This window comes from Pseudophryne corroboree, chromosome 1, assembly GCF_028390025.1.
Source record: "Pseudophryne corroboree isolate aPseCor3 chromosome 1, aPseCor3.hap2, whole genome shotgun sequence".
Taxonomy (NCBI): Eukaryota; Metazoa; Chordata; class Amphibia; order Anura; family Myobatrachidae; genus Pseudophryne; species Pseudophryne corroboree.
In genome coordinates this window covers 715,150,564-715,171,775 of record NC_086444.1, presented here as the reverse complement: position 1 = coordinate 715,171,775, position 21,212 = coordinate 715,150,564, and the positions used below count along the sequence as shown (strand labels likewise).

At 44.1% G+C, this 21,212-nt stretch overlaps 1 protein-coding gene across 2 annotated transcripts in view; it reads right to left on the bottom strand.

Moving 5' to 3' along the window:
* Positions 1 to 1,197: 1,197 nt before the first annotated feature.
* Positions 1,198 to 21,212, bottom strand: part of LOC134908949 (perilipin-3-like) — a 33,465-nt gene continuing 13,450 nt past the window's right edge. Inside the window, exons 3-8 of one of the 2 annotated variants that reach the window (XM_063915224.1) lie at positions 19,959 to 20,154; positions 18,072 to 18,154; positions 17,535 to 17,820; positions 17,131 to 17,330; positions 16,910 to 17,026; positions 1,198 to 1,694 (exon numbers count right to left, since the gene is read on the bottom strand). In XM_063915224.1, the coding sequence (XP_063771294.1) occupies positions 1,329 to 1,694; positions 16,910 to 17,026; positions 17,131 to 17,330; positions 17,535 to 17,820; positions 18,072 to 18,154; positions 19,959 to 20,154 (1,248 nt within the window). In that variant the 3' untranslated portion in view covers positions 1,198 to 1,328. The remainder of the gene's footprint in view (positions 1,695 to 16,909; positions 17,027 to 17,130; positions 17,331 to 17,534; positions 17,821 to 18,071; positions 18,155 to 19,958; positions 20,155 to 21,212) is intronic. The other variant, XM_063915234.1, reaches the window with a different exon arrangement.

Here is a 21,212-nt window from a genome sequence, read left to right as displayed (position 1 = left end):
TAGTGCTACAGATCCTGGGCATTATTCAGTACAGAAATTAACTAAGAGGTCTGGCATACCCTCACAGTTCAGGACTCTACCCTCTGGAAACCATTAACTTTGTTATTTAGAACGAAGAACACAAAATTTCTGAGGGCAAGAAGAAATGTACTGTGAAGGGATTACATTAATGATCATTTTCTGGTGGCAAGAGCACTACTACACATTTGTGACTGGATATATGTGAGAAGATCCATCTCATGGTACTCAGACACAACCTTCAGATGTCTGAACCACCTATGGGTAACCCGCTTATTGCCATCAATAATGGGGAGGGGGGGGGGCACACCATAAATAGAAACTAGTCAACTGTACATCCAACTAGTTAGACTATACAAACTGATTAAAAAAAAAAAAAAAAAAAAAAAGTGAATTTTGTACTGCTCACTCTTGGCTGTAGATTTTGTATTGTATTTAATTTGAGATACATGGAGGGGGGGGAAAAAAAAGAAAGAAAAAAAAAAAAAAAAAAAAAAAAAAAAAAAAAGGTACCTTAGTTTTAACATTAGTGCCCTGATCCTCCTACCAAACAAGGTGAATGACCGTTTTCTGTAACCTGGCATCAGCCTCCACAATATGAACTTGTTCCTGGAGCAGAGCAATATGCAAATAAAGCCCAACTTACTACTTTCAGCAGCTCTACTTTCAAGTGTCTCTTAAAATATTACTTAGTTCAGTGTAATTTATAGCTCAGCTAAAACACAGGACAGTCATGTCACTTCTTCCTGTTGGTGCTTTTAATTATGAAAGCAGGAACTCTATAAATTAACATGCACCAGTGATTTACTAAGTCAATGGCATATTAATACTATATCCAGTTGTCAGTCAGCATCCCAATTTAAGCATCTGACAAGTCATGAATGCAGTCAACACACCTATAAGTCTACATCTATTATACATAGACATTCTTACAATTATACACCACTAAGGAATGACACCAAGATTGGTGCCAAATAATGGCCGTTATAAGCTAAAGCTTTCACAACCTCCAAATATGAGGCTGTATAGATAATGTAGCATTTCAGGCTATTTATGTTTAACAGCATCGCATTTTAAGTGCGATAGAGTGCTTATTCATCGTCACCTCAGGAGCAAGTTGTGTTTGAATCAGTGAAGTTATGCAAGTAGTAGTGAAAAGGGAACATACACCAGACAATGTAGGGAATTCATTTTAATTTTATTCCGTTAAATGCATGGTCAGAGGCAGCTTATTAGACCAGTGGCAGAGAAACATTACAGGGTAAACAATGTTTCCAAACTTCAAATAAGTGCATGAACAATGTACTTGTTCACTTAGTGGCATTGTCCGGTTCCTCCTCAGGAGTTTCTGGATGTTCAATAATTTGAGGGGCAAAAGGTCCTACCAACCAGGTCAGGGGAGTGTTGGCCAAAACATAGTTGAAGAGCTCATTCACATAATCATGGACCTTTGACGCTTGCTCCCGGCTCTGTACCAAGATGCCTGCAGAAATGTCTCCAAGTGACCGAGCAGAGGAGAAAGAAGAGTGTAGGTCCTGAGCATTTTGTTGTAGCTGCTGCATGCGTTCCTGAATGTTTAATGGCAGGCCTTGTGCACCAGATACCAGAGCAAAGCAAGTAGTCTGCAATTGCTTGGTCATTGCACGAGTCATTGTAAGCACCCGAGAGTCCAGAGGCTGCAATAAAGCAGATTTAAAAGGGGATTTAGGTTTGTGGGGGGGAAAAAAAAAATAAAAAAAAATGAATAAAAAAAAAAAAAAAAAAAATTATATAGCAATCGGGCAAGACCACGTTGGACTGCAGGTATAGCATGTGCAGAGAGATTTGGGTGGGTTATATTGCTCTGTGCAGGGTGAATACTGGCTGCTTAGTTTCTACACTGCAATTTGGGTTAGAGTTTGAGCATAGCCCACCCAAATCTAACCCCCTGCACATGTAATATCTGCCACACCTGCAGTTCAACAGTTTTGCCCATTTGCTAACAGACCTGGATAAAGCCTTAAGTGTAGTTAGCTTTCTTGAGACATTAGGTAGTGCACAACAGATTCATAGAATGGTTGACCTATATAGAAAGTACAGCCCATTAGTGTAGGTGCATTTCAGCTTAGACCACGTGCATCATTTCTAATGACCTGCATAAGAACAGGTGAACTTTTACATCAGTTAATGGTAGCTATTTTGCAATAATTTAGTGGTCATCTTGAACAAATCCACAATTTGTGGGGGGGGGGTGAGGGTAGATAATCAGTTACATTATCCCCAATATTGGAGATTGTTAATCCTGCCTCTGGGCAGTTGAAACTTCCACTATAAAATGTTTGTGTCTGAGAAAACTCATGGCTGTAGGAACCGATCTTGTGATTTCACACAATAGCAGGTAGATTTTACTGCTACAATAGGCATCAATTGTATTGCCCAATAAAAATTATTTGTGAATAAACTGGTGATAAAGTACTTTTTTGCTGTAAAATTTTGTTAACTGAATGTCCCACTAAGGCTGGTAATAGGATTTGTTTAAGGTGCTTATGATTTTTTTTTTTTTTTTTTTTAAGTTCAGTAAAAAAAAAAAAAAAAAAAATGTAATAGTGTTTTACATATAAAACACAGAAGCTCAAAAAAACAGGTCAAGTACAAAAATAGTATATCAAAATCAATGACATTGGATTTACAGTATCTGTTTAAAAAAAAAAAAAAAAAAAATAATGACATGACATGTAGCAGGCAACATCATACATATAGTCAATACAACAATAAGGAGTCATTTCTAAAGCCTCCATGCCTCCCACACCACCCCAGTGCAAACAGGCATAATATCATATTCTGTATTTGCTACAATATACATTACACAGGATACCTTCCCCTTTCCATCACGTCCCAACCACTCCAAGGGCTGACGTATTCCATCTACCCCATATATGAGTATTTAACCAGCATGTCACTAGATCTAAACATTGCTCATTCTTGGCCAGAAACCTCGTTGACCATAGCCCACCAATGAGATATATTGGGTAATTCAGGGGAGAACCATTTTCTGGCTATTAAGTCTTTTGCCAGAGTGGTTAAACATAGTACATAACGGAATATGACCAGAGAATGCATCTCTTCAAGGTCTAACCCGAACAGACAGTCTAGAGTTAGTTACTGGCTATGATGGTTCTGTAAGGACAATATTACAAACTGCAGCGCAAAATGGTGCCAGCCTTGGGCATGACCATAATAGGTGCCAAAAAGTCAGCACCCTCCATTGCACAGCAGGTATCAGAGCGAAGATGTGCACTATACAACATTTCTGGGGTATGACATGTTCTATGCAAGGTATAAAAATATACCTGCCGATACCGAACACATGGGGTAGTACAACAAATGGATCCCAAAATCTGTATCCATTGTTCATTGGAGAGACCACCAATATTACCACCCCATTTAAGTTTCAAGTGGTCAAACAGAGGAGAATTAACTTGCACATTCAATGCAGCATAAATCAGAGATGTGTGTCCCCTGGACCCCAACGAAAGCAGCAGTTTCCTGACTGGAGACACTGATAGTTAAGGGGGCCGTACCCAGCTGCGCCTGCAGTGCATGATGCAGCTGGAAGTAGTGAAAAAACAAAACTAAAGACAGTATTAGCAACAGTATATCTGCCACGTAACTGCTCAAATGATTTAAGAATACCATTATTATAAAGCTGAGCAAATGTTGTAACTCCCATCCGCTGCAATATAGTATCTGAGGATAGGGGCAGTAGCCCCCTATAAGAGGCAATAAACCACAGGGGTGTATCAGTATCAATGTCTTGCCAGTCAAAAAAGGTGCACGCCAGTCCAGAAGAGCCTGTCTAAGAATAAGGGGAAGACCAAAAAAAAAAAAAAAGTTCAATATGCTGTCAGAGGGGGGGGGGGGGAGGAAATTTTTTTATTTAGGTATGTACATAGGAGAATGTTGCAGCACATACAGATACCTGGGTTAGATAGACGTTTTAAATAAATTAATACGGCTCACCAGTGAGGAAGCTTCTTCCACAGGTGAGCCGCCTTTTTAAAAATAAGAATTTACTTACCGATAATTCTATTTCTCGTAGTCCGTAGTGGTTGCTGGGGACTCCGTCAGGACCACGGGGATAGCGGCTCCGCAGGAGACAGGGCACAAAAGTAAAAGCTTTAGGATCAGGTGGTGTGCACTGGCTCCTCCCCCTATGACCCTCCTCCAAGCCTCAGTTAGGATACTGTGCCCGGACGAGCGTACACAATAAGGAAGGATTTTGAATCCCAGGTAAGACTCATACCAGCCACACCAATCACACTGTACAACCTGTGATCTGAACCCAGTTAACAGCATGATAACAGAAGGAGCCTCTGAAAAGATGGCTCACAACAATAATAACCCGATTTTTGTAACAATAACTATGTACAAGTATTGCAGACAATCCACACTTGGGATGGGCGCCCAGCATCCACTACGGACTACGAGAAATAGAATTATCGGTAAGTAAATTCTTATTTTCTCTGACGTCCTAAGTGGATGCTGGGGACTCCGTCAGGACCATGGGGATTATACCAAAGCTCCCAAACGGGCGGGAGAGTGCGGATGACTCTGCAGCACCGAGTGAGAACTCCAGGTCCTCCTCAGCCAGGGTGTGCCCCTGACCAAGTAGCAGCTCGGCAAAGTTGTAAAGCCGAGACCCCTCGGGCAGCCGCCCAAGATGAGCCCACCTTCCTTGTGGAATGGGCATTTACATATTTTGGCTGTGGCAGGCCTGCCACAGAATGTGCAAGCTGAATTGTACTACACATCCAACTAGCAATCGTCTGCTTAGAAGCAAGAGCACCCAGTTTGTTGGGTGCATACAGGATAACAGCAAGTCAGTTTTCCTGACTCCAGCCGTCCTGGAAACCTATATTTTCAGGGCCCTGACAACATCTAGCAACTTGGAGTCCTCCAAGTCCCTAGTAGCCGCAGGTACCACAATAAGCTGGTTCAGGTGAAACGCTGACACCACCTTAGGGAGAAACTGGGGACGAGTCCGCAGCTCTGCCCTGTCCGAATGGACAATCAGATATGGGCTTTTGTGAGACAAAGCCGCCAATTCTGACACTCGCCTGGCCGAGGCCAGGGCCAACATCATGGTCACTTTCCATGTGAGATATTTCAAATCCACAGATTTGAGCGGTTTAAACCAATGTGATTTGAGGAATCCCAGAACTACGTTGAGATCCCACAGTGCCACTGGAGGCACAAAAGGGGGTTGTATATGCAGTACTCCCTTGACAAACTTCTGGACTTCAGGAACTGAAGCCAATTCTTTCTGGAAGAAAATCGACAGGGCCGAAATTTGAACCTTAATGGACCCCAATTTGAGGCCCATAGACACTCCTGTTTGCAGGAAATGCAGGAATCGACCGAGTTGAAATTTCTTCGTGGGGCCTTCCTGGCCTCACACCACGCAACATATTTTCGCCACCTGTGGTGATAATGTTGTGCGGTCACCTCCTTCCTGGCTTTGACCAGGGTAGGAATGACCTCTTCCGGAATGCCTTTTTCCCTTAGGATCCGGCGTTCAACCGCCATGCCGTCAAACGCAGCAAGTCTTGGAACAGACATGGTACTTGCTGAAGCAAGTCCCTTCTTAGCGGCAGAGGCCATGAGTCCTCTGTGAGGATCTCTTGAAGTTCCGGGTACCAAGTCCTTCTTGGCCAATCCGGAGCCACGAGTATAGTTCTTACTCCTCTACGTCTTATAATTCTCAGTACCTTAGGTATGAGAAGCAGAGGAGGGAACACATACACAGACTGGTACACCCACGGTGTTACCAGAACGTCCACAGCTATTGCCTGAGGGTCTCTTGACCTGGCGCAATACCTGTCCAGTTTTTTGTTCAGGCGGGACGCCATCATGTCCACCTTTGGTCTTTCCCAACGGTTCACAATCATGTGGAAGACTTCCCAATGAAGTCCCCACTCTCCCGGGTGGAGGTCGTGCTGAGGAAGTCTGCTTCCCAGTTGTCCACTCCCGGAATGAACACTGCTGACAGTGCTATCACATGATTTTCCGCCCAGCGAAGAATCCTTGCAGTTTCTGCCATTGCCCTCCTGCTTCTTGTGCCGCCCTGTCTGTTAACGTGGGCGACTGCCGTGATGTTGTCCCACTGGATCAATACCGGCTGACCTTGAAGCAGAGGTCTTGCTAAGCTTAGAGCATTGTAAATTGCTCTTAGCTCCAGTATATTTATGTGGAGAAAAGTCTCCAGACTTGATCACACTCCCTGGAAATTTTTTCCTTGTGTGACTGCTCCCCAGCCTTTCAGGCTGGCATCCGTGGTCACCAGGACCCAGTCCTGAACGCCGAATCTGTGGCCCTTTAGTAGATGAGCACTCTGCAGCCACCACAGAAGAGACACCCTTGTCCTTGGAGACAGGGTTATCCGCTGATGCATCTGAAGATGCGATCCGGACCATTTTTCCAGCAGATCCCACTGAAAAGTTCTTGCGTGAAATCTGCCGAATGGAATCGCTTCGTAAGAAGCCACCATTTTTCCCAGGACCCTTGTGCAATGATGCACTGACACTTTTCCTGGTTTTAGGAGGTTCCTGACTAGCTCGGATAACTCCCTGGCTTTCTCCTCCGGGAGAAACACCTTTTTCTGGACTGTGTCCAGAATCATCCCTAGGAACAGCAGACGTGTCGTCGGAGACCGCTGCGATTTTGGAATATTTAGAATCCACCCGTGCTCTCGTAGAACTACTTGAGATAGTGCTACTCCGACCTCCAACTGTTCTCTGGACCTTGCCCTTATCAGGAGATCGTCCAAGTAAGGGATAATTAAGACGCCTTTTCTTTGAAGAAGAATCATTTCGGCCATTACCTTGGTAAAGACCCGGGGTGCCGTGGACAATCCAAACGGCAGCGTCTGAAACTGATAGTGACAGTTTTGTACCACGAACCTGAGGTACCCTTGGTGAGAAGGGTAAATTGGGACATGGAGGTAAGCATCCTTGATGTCCAGGGACACCATATAGTCCCCTTCTTCCTGGTTCACTATCACTGCTCTGAGTGACTCCATCTTGATTTGAACCTTTGTATGTAAGTGTTCAAATATTTCAGATTTAGAATAGGTCTCACCGAGCCGTCTGGCTTCAGTACCACAATATAGTGTGGAATAATACCCCTTTCCTTGTTGTAGGAGGGGTACTTTGATTATCACCTGCTGGGAATACAGCTTGTGAATTGTTTCCAATACTGCCTCCCTGTCAGAGGGAGACGTAGGTAAAGCAGACTTCAGGAACCTGCGAGGGGGAGACGTCTCGAATCTCCAATCTGTACCCCTGGATACTACTTGTAGGATCCAGGGGTCCACTTGCGAGTGTGACCACTGCGCGCTGAAACTCTTGAGACGACCCCCCACCGCACCTGAGTCCGCTTGTACGGCCCCAGCGTCATGCTGAGGACTTGGCAAAAGCGGTGGAGGGCTTCTGTTCCTGGGAATGGGCTGCCTGCTGCAGTCTTCTTCCCTTTCCTCTATCCCTGGGCAGATGTGACTGGCCTTTTGCCTGCTTGCCCTTATGGGGACGAAAGGACTGAGGCTGAAAAGACGGTGTCTTTTTCTGCTGAGATGTGACTTGGGGTAAAAAAGGTTGATTTTCCAGCTGTTGCCGTGGCCACCAGGTCCGATGGACCGACCCCAAATAACTCCTCCCCTTTATACGGCAATACTTCCATGTGCCATTTGGAATCTGCATCACCTGACCACTGTCGTGTCCATAAACATCTTCTGGCAGATATGGACATCGCACTTACTCTTGATGCCAGAGTGCAAATATCCCTGTGCATCTCGCATATATAGAAATGCATCCTTTAAATGCTCTATAGTCCATAAAATACTGTCCCTGTCAAGGGTATCAATATTTTCAGTCAGGGAATCCGACCAAGCCACCCCAGCGCTGCACATCCAGGCTGAGGCGATCGCTGGTCGCAGTATAACACCAGTATGTGTGTATATACTTTTTAGGATATTTTCCAGCCTCCTATCAGCTGGCTCCTTGAGGGCGGCCGTATCTGGAGACGGTAACGCCACTTGTTTTGATAAGCGTGTGAGCGCCTTATCCACCCTAAGGGGTGTTTCCCAACGCGCCCTAACTTCTGGCGGGAAAGGGTATAACGCCAATAATTTTCTATCGGGGGAACCCACGCATCATCACACACTTCATTTAATTTATTTGATTCAGGAAAAACTACAGGTAGTTTTTTCACACCCCACATAATACCCTCTTTTGTGGTACTTGTAGTATCAGAAATATGTAACACCTCCTTCATTGCCCTTAACATGTAACGTGTGGCCCAAATGGAAAATACGTTTGTTTCTTCACCGTCGACACTGGAGTCAGTGTCCGTGTCTGTGTCGACCGACTGAGGTAAATGGGCATTTTAAAGCCCCCGACGGTGTTTGAGACGCCTGGACAGGTACTAATTGCGTCTCATGTCGTCAACCGACCTTGCAGCGTGTTGACATTATCACGTAATTCCCTAAATAAGCCATCCATTCCGGTGTCGACTCCCTAGAGAGTGACATCACCATTACAGGCAATTGCTCCGCCTCCTTACCAACATCGTCCTCATACATGTCGACACACACGTACCAACACACAGCACACACACAGGGAATGCTCCGATAGAGGACAGGACCCCACTAGCCCTTTGGGGAGACAGAGGGAGAGTTTGCCAGCACACACCAAAACGCTATATTATACAGGGACAACCTTATATAAGTGTTTTCCCTTATAGCATCTTAATATATAATAATATCGCCAAATAAGTGCCCCCCCTCTCTGTTTTAACCCTGTTTCTGTAGTGCAGTGCAGGGGAGAGCCTGGGAGCCTTCCTAGCAGCGGAGCTGTGTAGGAAAATGGCGCTGTGTGCTGAGGAGAATAGGCCCTGCCCCCTTTTCGGCGGGCTTCTTCTCACGTTTTTCTGACAACCTGGCAGGGGTTAAATACATCCATATAGCCCCAGGGGCTATATGTGATGTGTTTTTAGCCAGCATAGGTACTTTCATTGCTACCCAGGGCGCCCCCCCAAGCGCCCTGCACCCTCAGTGACCGTTGGTGTGAAGTGTGCTGAGAGCAATGGCGCACAGCTGCAGTGCTGTGCGCTACCTCATGAAGACTGAGAAGTCTTCAGCCGCCGATTTCTGGACCTCTTCTCTCTTCAGCATCTGCAAGGGGGTCGGCGGCGCGGCTCCGGTGACCCATCCAGGCTGTACCTGTGATCGTCCCTCTGGAGCTAGTGTCCAGTAGCCTAAGAAGCCAATCCATCCTGCACGCAGGTGAGTTCACTTCTTCTCCCCCAAGTCCCTCGTTGCAGTGAGCCTGTTGCCAGCAGGACTCACTGAAAATAAAAAACCTAACAAAACTTTTACTCTAAGCAGCTCTTTAGGAGAGCCACCTAGATTGCACCCTTCTCGGCCGGGCACAAAAACCTAACTGAGGCTTGGAGGAGGGTCATAGGGGGAGGAGCCAGTGCACACCACCTGATCCTAAAGCTTTTACTTTTGTGCCCTGTCTCCTGCGGAGCCGCTATCCCCGTGGTCCTGACGGAGTCCCCAGCATCCACTTAGGACGTCAGAGAAATTATGTGTCACAGGCTCCACATTTAAACGCAACAGTCCTGCAGACAAGGAGAGATCCAAATATTTAAACTGGAGGGTCCACTGCAGCAGGCAAGAGGAGTCTGTCACATCAGGGAGAACACCAGATATGGGGGGTAGATATTGGACTTATTCTGGTTTACAGATAAATTGGAACGAGTTCCAAAATGATTAACTGCAAAATAATGATTGAGAATTTGTTACTCACTAAGAAATAAAAGCATATCGTCAGCATATAGTGCGATAGTATCAACATGGCTCCCAAACTTAATGCCTACAATGTCCGGGGACATACGTATGCAACTAACTAGCGGTTCAATGGCAAGGGCAAATAGGGCCAGAGAGTGGGCAGCCCTGCCTTGTACCCCTCTCCAGTGAAGTGGGTCGTGACACATGACCATTGACTGAAACACGAGCAGCCGGGGAAGAATAGAGCAACTAGACCCACCAAACGCAGATTTATGAAGCACTTCCCACAGGTACCTCCATTCTACCGAGTAAAAGGCCTTGGCAGCATCCAGAGACACCACCACCACCAACTTGGACTGGTCCACTCTCTGCAGATGGCAAAAGAGTTCAGAGGTTCTGTACCGTAGACTTCCCCGGCATAAAACCCGTTTGGTCACAGCAGACAATAGATAAACAACTTTATTTAAATGAACAGCTAAAATTTTAGCCAACATTTTTACATCTGTAGATAATAGGGAGACAGGAGTCCGGGGAGGTGGGGTCCTTACCTGGCTTAAGAATTACTATTATAGCTTCAGACATCAAGGGGGGCAAAGAACTGTATTCAAACAAGGCGTTAAATAGCTCAACCAAATAAGGGGTATAGAATTCTTTAAACCGTTGGTACAATTCAATGGGTATTACGTCACACCCGGGAGCCTTATTATTGGGGAATGATGCTATAGCAGCAACCAATTTCTCAGTGGTGAACGAGGAATCCAAATATTCAGATTCCGGAGACAGTTGGGGCAATTGTATATGGGAGAGTCTCAGTTGATCCATTGTATAAGACACTTTAAACCCGTACAGCAAAGCTTAGTAATCAAAAAATACTTCTGTAATATCAGGGTATGAGTACTTCATAACACCCTGGGGATCACACCCGTTGGACAGAAATACTACTCCCCCTCTATTCCCTAGATAGGAAGGCAAGATAACTACCCCCAATCTCTGCCTTTGAGTATAGAGAATGCTTGGAGAATAACCGACGCTTAGATTTATCTAAAGGAAATGGCCAGACGAAAGTGGACGACATCTCCCAGCTAGCATGCTGGGAGGGGGATTTGTGCAAAATATAGTCAGCTTCTAATTGACAGATTTTTTTTTCAAGGTGGGATTCCTCTTCCCTACTAGACCTTTTAATAGCAGCCACCCTTTTAATAAGGGAGCCACAGATAGAGGCTTTAAATGCATCATGCTTAATAGGGGTAGGGCAGGAGGTGTTAAAATCCTGGAAGTCTTGCAATCAGCTCCATCACCCATTGACAACCAGAATGGGTTAAGTTTACAAAACAAGACCCCCCTGGGGAGAAAAAAGGATCTAAGACCAACAAGACAGGTGAATGGTTGGAAATCCTTCTGGGTAAGTATTTAATCTGAGTTACCTTAGGGGTCAAATCCGGTGATATGAGGGCCAGGTCAATACGGGAGAGTTAAAAGTAGCCGAATAGCAAGAGTATTGGCTCTCATGGGGAAACCGGACCCTCCAAATATCAATTAATCCCAATTCAGTAGTTAAATTAGAGGAGGAGGAGATAGGTGGCAAGAGAGCCCCCATACTGATCTATCTAAAGATAAGTCCATTACATTATTATAGTCCACCAATACAGATGGTGGCAATGCAACAGACAGCTTGTCGCAAAACATTATTGTAAGAAGGGGGGGGGGGGGGGGGAATTGGGAGGAACATATACTGCAAGAATATGTAGAAAGGTGGAGTCAACGAAGGCTCTAAGAAAAAAAACAAAAAAAAAAAAAACAAAGACCATACTGATCCACCTATGATCTAAATGAAAATTTAGAGATTTTCTGGCTTATGATTTTTAAATGTGTAGCTTGTACATAAGTGGGGAAGGGGATTAGTTTCCTCTTTTGGCTACCCACACAATTCAAGTTAATTACAGAAACTCAAACCAATTGTTCAGTTCATTTACACAAAAATTAAAGTTGATATTTCAGTCCTTTAGACTAGGGTCTCAAACTGTCCCATGGACCAAAAGCTAGTTTTCCAGGTCACATATGGATTATGCAATAGTGATAAACACCCGTGCATCAGATTGATTAGAGCCCTCAGTTTTAGAAACTGCTTCATGGGTATTGGCAGAAGGATATTGGTGCATGGGAATCTCAATCTTGCCTAGGACAGTTTCCCATGGATTTGAAGTCTGGCAAGAATTACAGCTCTGGTTTGGTGATCAGAGGAAAAATGCATGCTGACTATTAGTGCTTCTTAGGTACAGCGTGTAGACCAGGGGTGGCCAGACTTTCGGACTTGGAGATCTACTCCAAATTTCAAAAATCTTTTGTGATCTACCATAGTACAAAATCATCATAATGCATTAGTTTTTAGGGAACTGAGGCAATGAACACATGAAACGAACTAATCAATGTTAGCCTAACAGGTGTTTTTCACATAAACTAAATTTATTGACAGTGTGAAGTTGACGACGCATGAGGCTGCATGTCTGCTGTTAACTTGCTAAAACACGGTTCCAAGTTAGTTAGGCACATATGAAGGCAGTATTTAAAATGTTCATCAGTCATACGGCTTCTGTATCTTGAATTATCTTCATTTGTGAAAAAGCAGATTCACAAAGATAAGTTGACCCAAAAAATGTCGTCAAGTGAAGAGCTAATGATCTCAAGCTTGGGTACAGTTCTTCACTTTAGTTTCCAGAAAATAATATCAGAAGCTCTTGCTTTCAAAGGGATATCAGATTGCAGCTTTAATATTTCTTCCTCTACACTTGATGTATTCATATTGAACATAGAGGAGATAATACCAGAAATTTCATCAATGTCAACATCAGCAAATGGAAATGACATGAAGGCTAGGATAGGCTCAAGCTGCTTAATGTCCTGAAATCGCCTCTAGTTCTTCCCAAAGATTTTGGATCTCAGCACAGAATGTATTATATGTGCTGCTGCCTTCAGGATTCTCTTCTATCACTTTCTCAAAACTAGGGAAGTTCCTCAAAATTCCCTTTGCAAGCTGTGACTTTAAAAACTGCAATTTTGATTTAAAAGCATTTATTGAACTAATTAATTGGATAATATTTTTATCCTTGCCCTGAAGTTCAAGGTTGAATGCATTGCAGTGACTGGTTAAATCTGTTATAAAAGCCAACTGTAGCAACCATGATGAATCATGCAGCTGAGATGGACTTTCTCCAAGTGATTCCAAAAATTCAGTAATGTCAGGCAGCAAAGACTCGAATTGTTCTAAGAACTGCCCCCGACTAAGCCACCTAATACCATTATACAACTGCAAATCTTCATATTCAGACTCACTTTCCTCCAGTAAGGTACTGAAAAGTAGTCTTCGTAAACTCCTTGCACGAACTGAGTTTACGATTTTCATGGCAATGTCCATAACAGCCATGTTTAAAACTTTAGCACACAGTGCATTCTGATGTATAACACAATGGATTCTTGCAAAATCCTCATTTTTTTGACACCGTGCAAGAAACCCATTATTCTTGCCAACCATGGCCGGGGCACCATCAGTAGCAATGCACACTAGTTTGCTAAGAGGAAGACTAGTTTCCTTGGCAAAACTAGCAAAGTCTTTGTAAATGTCTTCACCTCTAGTTTTACCCTTCATAGGGATGAGAGTTAAACACTCCTCCTTATAACTCATATCAGGAAATACCATTCTTATAAAAAACAATTAATTGAGAAGTATCACTATATCAGTGGATTCATCAAACTGCAAGGAGAAGTAACAGTTACTGATGTGTTTTCTCAGCTGGTTCTGTAAGTCACTGCCAATTGCCTCTACTAGTCTCACTGTAGTTTGACGAGATAGTGGAATATCTTTAATTGCTTTCAAGATGTCATCTTTATTTTTAAATGTTTCAAATAAAAAACATTTCCAGCATTAAGGAAAGCTTCCTTCAACATTTCACTATCCTGGAAAGGTTTCTTATGTTTCACTAAAATATTTGTAATACGGAAAGATGCTTCAGCTGCTGCCTGGGACTGCAAAATAGGTTGTGAATGTGAGCTGTTGCGCTCCTAAATTAGTTTATGGATTTCAGTTTAGTCTTCCTTAATTCACTATTAGGTGGAAAGTCTTTATCATATTTCTGATGCAGACTTAAGTAATGTCTCTGTAAATTCCCCTTCTTCGCCAGACCAACTTTAGCACGGCATATTAAACATATGCATTTGTCTTTAAACATTGTAAAAAAAAAAACAAAAAAAAAAACAAAAAAAAAACTCATGTTCCCATTCTTCATGAAAATGGCCTTTTCGAAACACTTATGTTCAGTAAGTGTTAAAACACAATTTATATATAAAAGTCTCTTCTGTAATGAACACTAACAGTGTAATAAGGTACACAGATCCCTGTGTTTTTAAGATAAATTACAGCCAGCAGTATACAGATCCCCGTGTTTAAATTACAGCCAGGAGTACACAGATCCCCGTGTATAAATTACAGCCAGGAGTACACAGATCCCCGTGTATAAATTACAGCCAGGAGTACACAGATCCCCGTGCTTAAATTACAGCACAGGATTTCTCTTAATTATGTAACAAAAAAACCCTCCAATTTTTTTTATATCAAACACAGTGAGCTCTCTTCACAGGTCTGCTCACTGTCAGTGTTAACAGCAAATGGTGGGCAGTAAGGAAAGCCGACGCAGGGACACTACGGAGACATGCGAGATCAAAATCCAATAGGCTGGCGCTGTACCACATGACCGGGACAGTGGCCAATAGAAACCACCCGCCCTGACTTCCAATCACAGCCCACGCCTGCTAATTTAGCTGTTTCCGGAGGTGGAGTGTCGGAGGCAGAGGGGGGAGTGTCTGCCACACATCACGGCTACAGATGGGAGTGTGTTATTATATACATCGACGTATATAATTATTAATGACACTACTCATCGCTGTCAGCCACAGCACCACACTGCGCACACCGGCAGCAGCACAAGGGTTAACCACCCTTTCGTTGCAGCCGTGCCATACATGTACATAGGGGTGACAGTTACCCAGCTCCCCAGCACACTGCATCTACTCCCCGGCTTACCTGCTCACTGCTGCTGCCTCTGCTCCCCTGGACATCGCTGCTACCTCGGCCCCCGGCTCTCCCGCACCTGTCGCTGCTGCCTCTGCTCCCCGGCTCTGCTCACCGCCGCTGCCCTCCTGGACATCGCCGCTGCCTCTGTCCCCGGCTCTCCTGCACCAGTTGCTGCTGCCTCTGCTCTCTGCTGCACTTAGTCAGCGCTGCTGCTGCCTCGGCTCCCTGGCTCCCCCTGCTACAGCGTTTATGTGTGACTGGACGGGCAGATGATCGATCGACTGGTTGCATGTCCGCGATCGACCAGTCGATCGCGATCGACTGTTTGTCCACCACTGGTGTAGACTATAAGGGTGTGTACACACGGTGAGATAAATCTGAGATTTTGACTATATAGTCAAAATCTTATGAAAAGTTAGTGCATATCTCATGGTGCTAGGCAGCTTGCGATACAGATTCAATCCCAATGCGCGCTCCCGTGGGGTTGGTATCATAAGGCTAGATTGACTTGCCTGCACAGTCTCTTGATCTAGTGTACAATTTAGTACAAAGTATAGTCAAAATCGTACATAGACAAAATCTCAAGCACAGATTGTACAGATTTTGACTATCTGGGCTCTGGGGGAGTTCAAGGGAAATCGCATAGTCAAAATCGAACATAGCAAGGATCTCACCGTGTGTATGCACCATTAGACTAGCCTTGACAGTGGCTAGGCTATGGATTATGTCAACTCATTTGGAGCGATAGGGATGGTGCACACTGCAACTCTACAGATTCATATTTCTACACCAGGCATTCCCAACGATGGTCCTCAAGGCACGTACACTGAGATTTACTTTCGATTTTGACTATATAGTCAAAACGCAAGAAAAGTTAGTGCAGATTGCAAGGTGAAAGTCACCTTGCGATCCTGATGCAGTCCCGCCAGGTTGGCATCGCAAGAAAATATACTGTGCAGGCAAGTCAATCCTTGCTAGATCGGTGTACTATCTAGTTCATCTCACATAAGCCAAAATCATAAGCACAGTGTCCATATCTCAAGAAAAGTTAGTCAAAAATCAGTGGTGCTGGGCTCCGGGGCGTTCAAGGGAAATAGAATAGTCAAAATCGGCCATAGCAAGGATCTCACCATGTGTACACACCTTAACAGTGCAGGTTTTAGTGATATCCAGGCTTCAGCACAGGTGACTTAATTAGTAGCTTGGGTATTTTGATTCAACCATCTGTACTGCAGCCTGGATATCACTAAAACCTGCAATGTTGGTGTGCCTTGAGGACAGTGGTTGGGAATGCCTGTTCTACATGTTTCTCCAGGTGGTCTTCAGTTTGCCAGCAGCTGGACTCCTGATGACCAGCATACTGGCACTGGAATCAGACAGCTTTTCTCCCTCTTGGGGAGGGGGTCCACAACCCCCCTGGAGGGAGAATAGATAGCATGGCACGCATAATGCCTGCAAGGGGGTCAATTGCATTCGCCCAGCTGTTGGTATGCCAGCGTTCGGGATTACGGCGCCGGTATGCTGGCCACCAGGAGACCAACCGCCGGCATAACATACTACACCTGTTTCTCAGTGTCTGGAGCAGAACCTAGGCTATACAAGGGAAACATCTAGACATTAGCCATTTTAAACTTTATTTTCATAGGACATGCTACAGCCGTTTAGCACTCAAGCTAGTAAATTCCCATGGTGCTCAATAGCCATGCCAAGTATTGTATAGTATATACCCTGGAGCCACCTAATAAAGCATAACTTGTGGCAGATGGCTAGAGCCTGTGCCTGCCTTCACTGCATACTACATAAAAAGTAATCTGTTATTTGCATTTTATTAGAGCACCAGTTACAAAGGTAACTAGTTATTTTAGGCTGCTAGCAAAATACCACTATAACTTTCAGCTGATTAAAGTCCAGTCTAGAGTAAAGGAGTAGAGTTGCGTTGACATGGTGCAAGTATTAAGTTTGTGCCGATGCTGCTCTGGGCCAGTTCCTAGACAAATTACCTGTTCCTCATATCCTGTCTCCTCATTTTCAGCTCCTGGTTGCTTGCGACTCCAATCCAGCCAGAACTGGTGTAGTTTTTCTTGTCCACCATGAACGCTCTGTTTTACAGTATCCACCTTTAAAGTCAAAAAAGCCTTACAAGAATGTTGAAGTAATACTAAATCGCAGCAAGAGCAGAAATGCTAAAGACTAGCTTGCAACAGTGAACAATGAAGCCTACCAGATCAATAGTTTGGTGCAGCTGTGCTAGAGTCTCCATAGTGCTGATCTGGGCACTTCTCACCTTCCCCAGAGAATGCTGGTAGGCACGGTGACGTACTCGAGAGGATAGAGAACCCAGACGGACATAGTAACTTTGTTGTTCTTTCTGTTGTTGCAGTGGAGCCACTTCAAATCCTTCTACAGTTGCAGCAAGTGCAGCTAAAAAGAAAGGAGCCCAGTGTTAAACTAAAATACTGGTTGCAATAAACTTGAAAAGGCTCTAAGTGTTATGATGTTAATTTTTGTCTGTTATAGAGCTTTTGGATTATCCAACCTAATACACGTTTATGAAGTTCAAGTGAAAGCTGTTTTAAGGCATACTGCTTGTTTCAGTGTACAGCTGCACCAGTTCCTGCTACTCACCTAGCTCATCATCAGTCATTGGAAGGTAGTGATCAACCCACTCCTCAGACTTTCCTAGTACTGTATCCAGACTGCTGGTCACAAACTGACCTACATGTGTGTCCATCACTGATGAGACTACTGACCGGGTCACATCCACACTGCCCTGAACAGCACCTGTAGCCAAGCCCAGAATTCCAGACACAGCACCTGTTACAGTATCACGAGCACCTGTCACAGTGTTTGTGACCACTGCAACTACTGTATCACGTGCACCTGTTATCAAACCCTTTGTGTCAGATACAACCTGCAGAAGACAAACCAGAAAGGACTCAAAAATAGAAAGATAAGTAGAACATTACCCTACCCCTACCCCCCCCATAGGTTTTTAACTAGACCAACATTTCTGTACTTGTGTAAGGTACTGAAACAATCTTGATTTCACTCTTCTTTCCACACAACTTCATTGAAATGTTAATTTGTTGTAACAATTCCCCCAGCTTTAAGGTACAGCACAAATTTGACATCCAAATTAAAAGTCTAGGATTCACCATTTACCTTCTCAGTGGGCTGTTGAAGAATAGGGAGTGTGGATTCCAGTTTGTCCAGTCCTTTACAAGCAAGTTCATTAGCAGTTGCGACTAGGGGGTAAAAAAAAATATAATATAATAATGATTTAATATTTCAAGCTTTGGAATGCCTATACATATACTCAAATAGGCACCTAATGCAAGTACTAGAGGTGCAAAACCTCATTAAAAACATGTAATGATAGTCAATCCAGAAGTTAAAGTACTAGAAATACTGTATTAGGCAGAAACTTGAAAGCCTGCTAGTGTAGTTTATATCATCGCTAGAATTGGTAGAGTGCAGGAGGGGGCCTCACATCACAAACCTTGCACTAATCTTACCAGTCTGATGAGTGCTGCAGAGATCACTGGGGGGGGGGGGGGGAGAATGGCAATTTTCCTGGAGATCTTTGCATGTGCAGTAAATGGGTACATGCTGATGAGAGGGGAACCTACAGTATATGTAGACTGGGGTGGTACTCAGTATGCCAGCTGTTGGGATCCCATGCCGGAACCCTGACAACCATTATCCCTCTTGGGTGTCCACAACCCCCCTGGAGGGAGATTAAATTGCGTGGTGCACGCAGCAAGTCTGCAAGGGGCTCATTTGCACTTGCTCTGCTGCTGGCATGCCAGGATCGCCAGCCATTCATACTACACCCATGGACTGAACACAGGCACCCATCTCTTATGCTTAAGTGGAAGCAATGAATATCTAATCCAGGAAGTACTGTCAGAAATAAGTAGTTTTAGGAGACAATTATAGGTCCTTCCTAAAGTCTACACAAACCACTTAGACCAGGCTTTCAAACACGATATGCTTAAGACCTGGACTGATTGTATTCCTTGGGGACCAAGTTTGAAAAGCACTTATTAAATTCAAATTGGCAGGCTCCAAATAAATTTCCAGGGAAGGCAGGATTTTCACTTTAAAAATTGTTATTACACTACAGAGATTTATAACTTCTTTCAACTAACAATACAGGGACTGTCAGGGAGAGAGCAAAAGGTAAGGCAGATGTGAGCCAAACCCCCTTGTGAATTGATAGTCAGGAACTGCCTGGAGCTGGGATCTTCACTGCGGCAAATACTACAAAAACAGCCAAGAGGAGGCAGCCAGCAGATCTCACTAAAGTAGTGAGGCAATGCAGTGTCAGGTGACCTAACCAGAAAGTTCCCAAACACAACCAGGACAAGCTGTTCAGCAAGACTGCTACGACAATGAAACATGCTGGCAAGTGGCTACTTGGGCTGGCCCTCACCTCCTGTGGGAATATACCCCTCTTGCTATTGGGCTGAAGTAGCTAGTTCCCAAAGGCTGGTATGCTTAGATATTTGCTCTCTAGGTCAAGAGAGACTACAATGTCTGGACCATGAGCAAGAACATAAGGACAAAAAGGTTTGGGTGTATAAATTGCGAAATGTATAGTGTAATAGGGTAACAAATTACAGGAGGGTCCATAAGTGTGGAACCACCATCAAAAGGAATAGTGAAAAGTCATCTCTTCACTGGGTCAGATTCTTTGTAGAGCATTTCTCCCAAAACATAAACCATACTTACCTACTCTCCTGGAATGGCTCCTGAAAACACATCATGATCCCACCTCCTGCACTCCACTATGCCAGTAGTCTCAGCATAGTGTAGCAGGTGACGTAATGAGGACGCCTCACCTCCAATAGAGGAGGATATTTTCCCTATCACACCCCATGCCACACCAACCTGGCTGCCTCCTCCCAGCATGTATGCATTAATGGTCACAGATTTAACATTTCCACACTGCAAATTAGGCCACAAAAGTAGTAACACCTGCATTAAAAAATAAAAAATTGTGATAGATGGGGTCCAAAACCTAAACACATTCCCCCTTTAACTTACTCTGTGGCTCCAGTCTGCTTATAAGAGGCTTTGATCCAGTTACTGCAACCTCAGTCAAGGTCTTCGCCCCCTTCTCTGCGACATCACATACATTATGGATGTAGGGGTGACTATCCTTAGTAGAGCTGTAAGCAGCACTGACCACACCACATGCTGAGCTGACTAGCGGTAGGTTGATGACACGTTCCACTACATTCTGTTGTAAACCAAGAAAGTTACACAATAGTACAAGTAACACATCGTGAGGACTGTCACATCTTTTGGAGCAGATATAAGCCTGGAGAAGTGATAAAGTAGTGATAAGTGGAACGTGATAGGAGCAGATTGGCTAGTGCACTTCCACTTAGGTCTATCCCCTCAGGCTTAATAAATCTGCACCTTTCTTTGGAATATAGAGGGGGGAAAAAAAAATCACAAGGAGGGAACAAAAAAAGGTAATGACACAATTTTGCTAAACTAGATTTTAGAGACATAACTCACTTCACAGGGCAGCAAACCCTCCAACACAAACGATGCTGAAGTTAGCTTCTTACTCAAAAAATTTAGTTTTGCAAGGGTTAACTAGTCTTGCGCCACAAATTTAACACCTGAAATCAACAGAGGGTGGTCACTTACATATCACCCACTTGTATTTTGCCTGGCCCAACGCTGTTTTGGGCATGAAATACACAGCCAAAGTGGGCACACACCATATTTTACCATTTTGAATAAGTAGCTGTAGTTTTCCAAGAGTTAACTAGTCTTGGGACACAATTGTGAGACCTGCAATCAACAGAATGTTGTCACTTACATATCACCCACTTGTATTCTGCTTGGCCCAACATTGATTTGTGAATGAAATACGCTGGGAAAGTGGGCACAACCACCATATTATAATTTACCATTTTGAATATGTAGCTGTAGTTTTGCAAGGGTTGACTAGTATTGGGCGACATATTTGATACCAGAAATCAAGGGTTAGATTAGTTCCTTATCGCACAGGGGAGTCAGAGAGCCTATGTTGAGTTAAAGTTATCTGAAGTCAGCTCTTATTCTTGCTTGAAGGAAGCTATATTCAGCAGGATTGGGGTGACTGGTCCCAGCAAAGCCCAAGAATATTAGGAGTTGCAGCTGAACCCATCTGAGCCTCCAGTGGTCAAACTGGCATGATTGGCCAAATTGAGTAAAACCTGGTTACAGATAAAAATTCTTCTTAGTGGGTAGTGGAAGTGATGGCTCTAGACCAGGCTATATGGGTATTAGACTGGTGTAAAA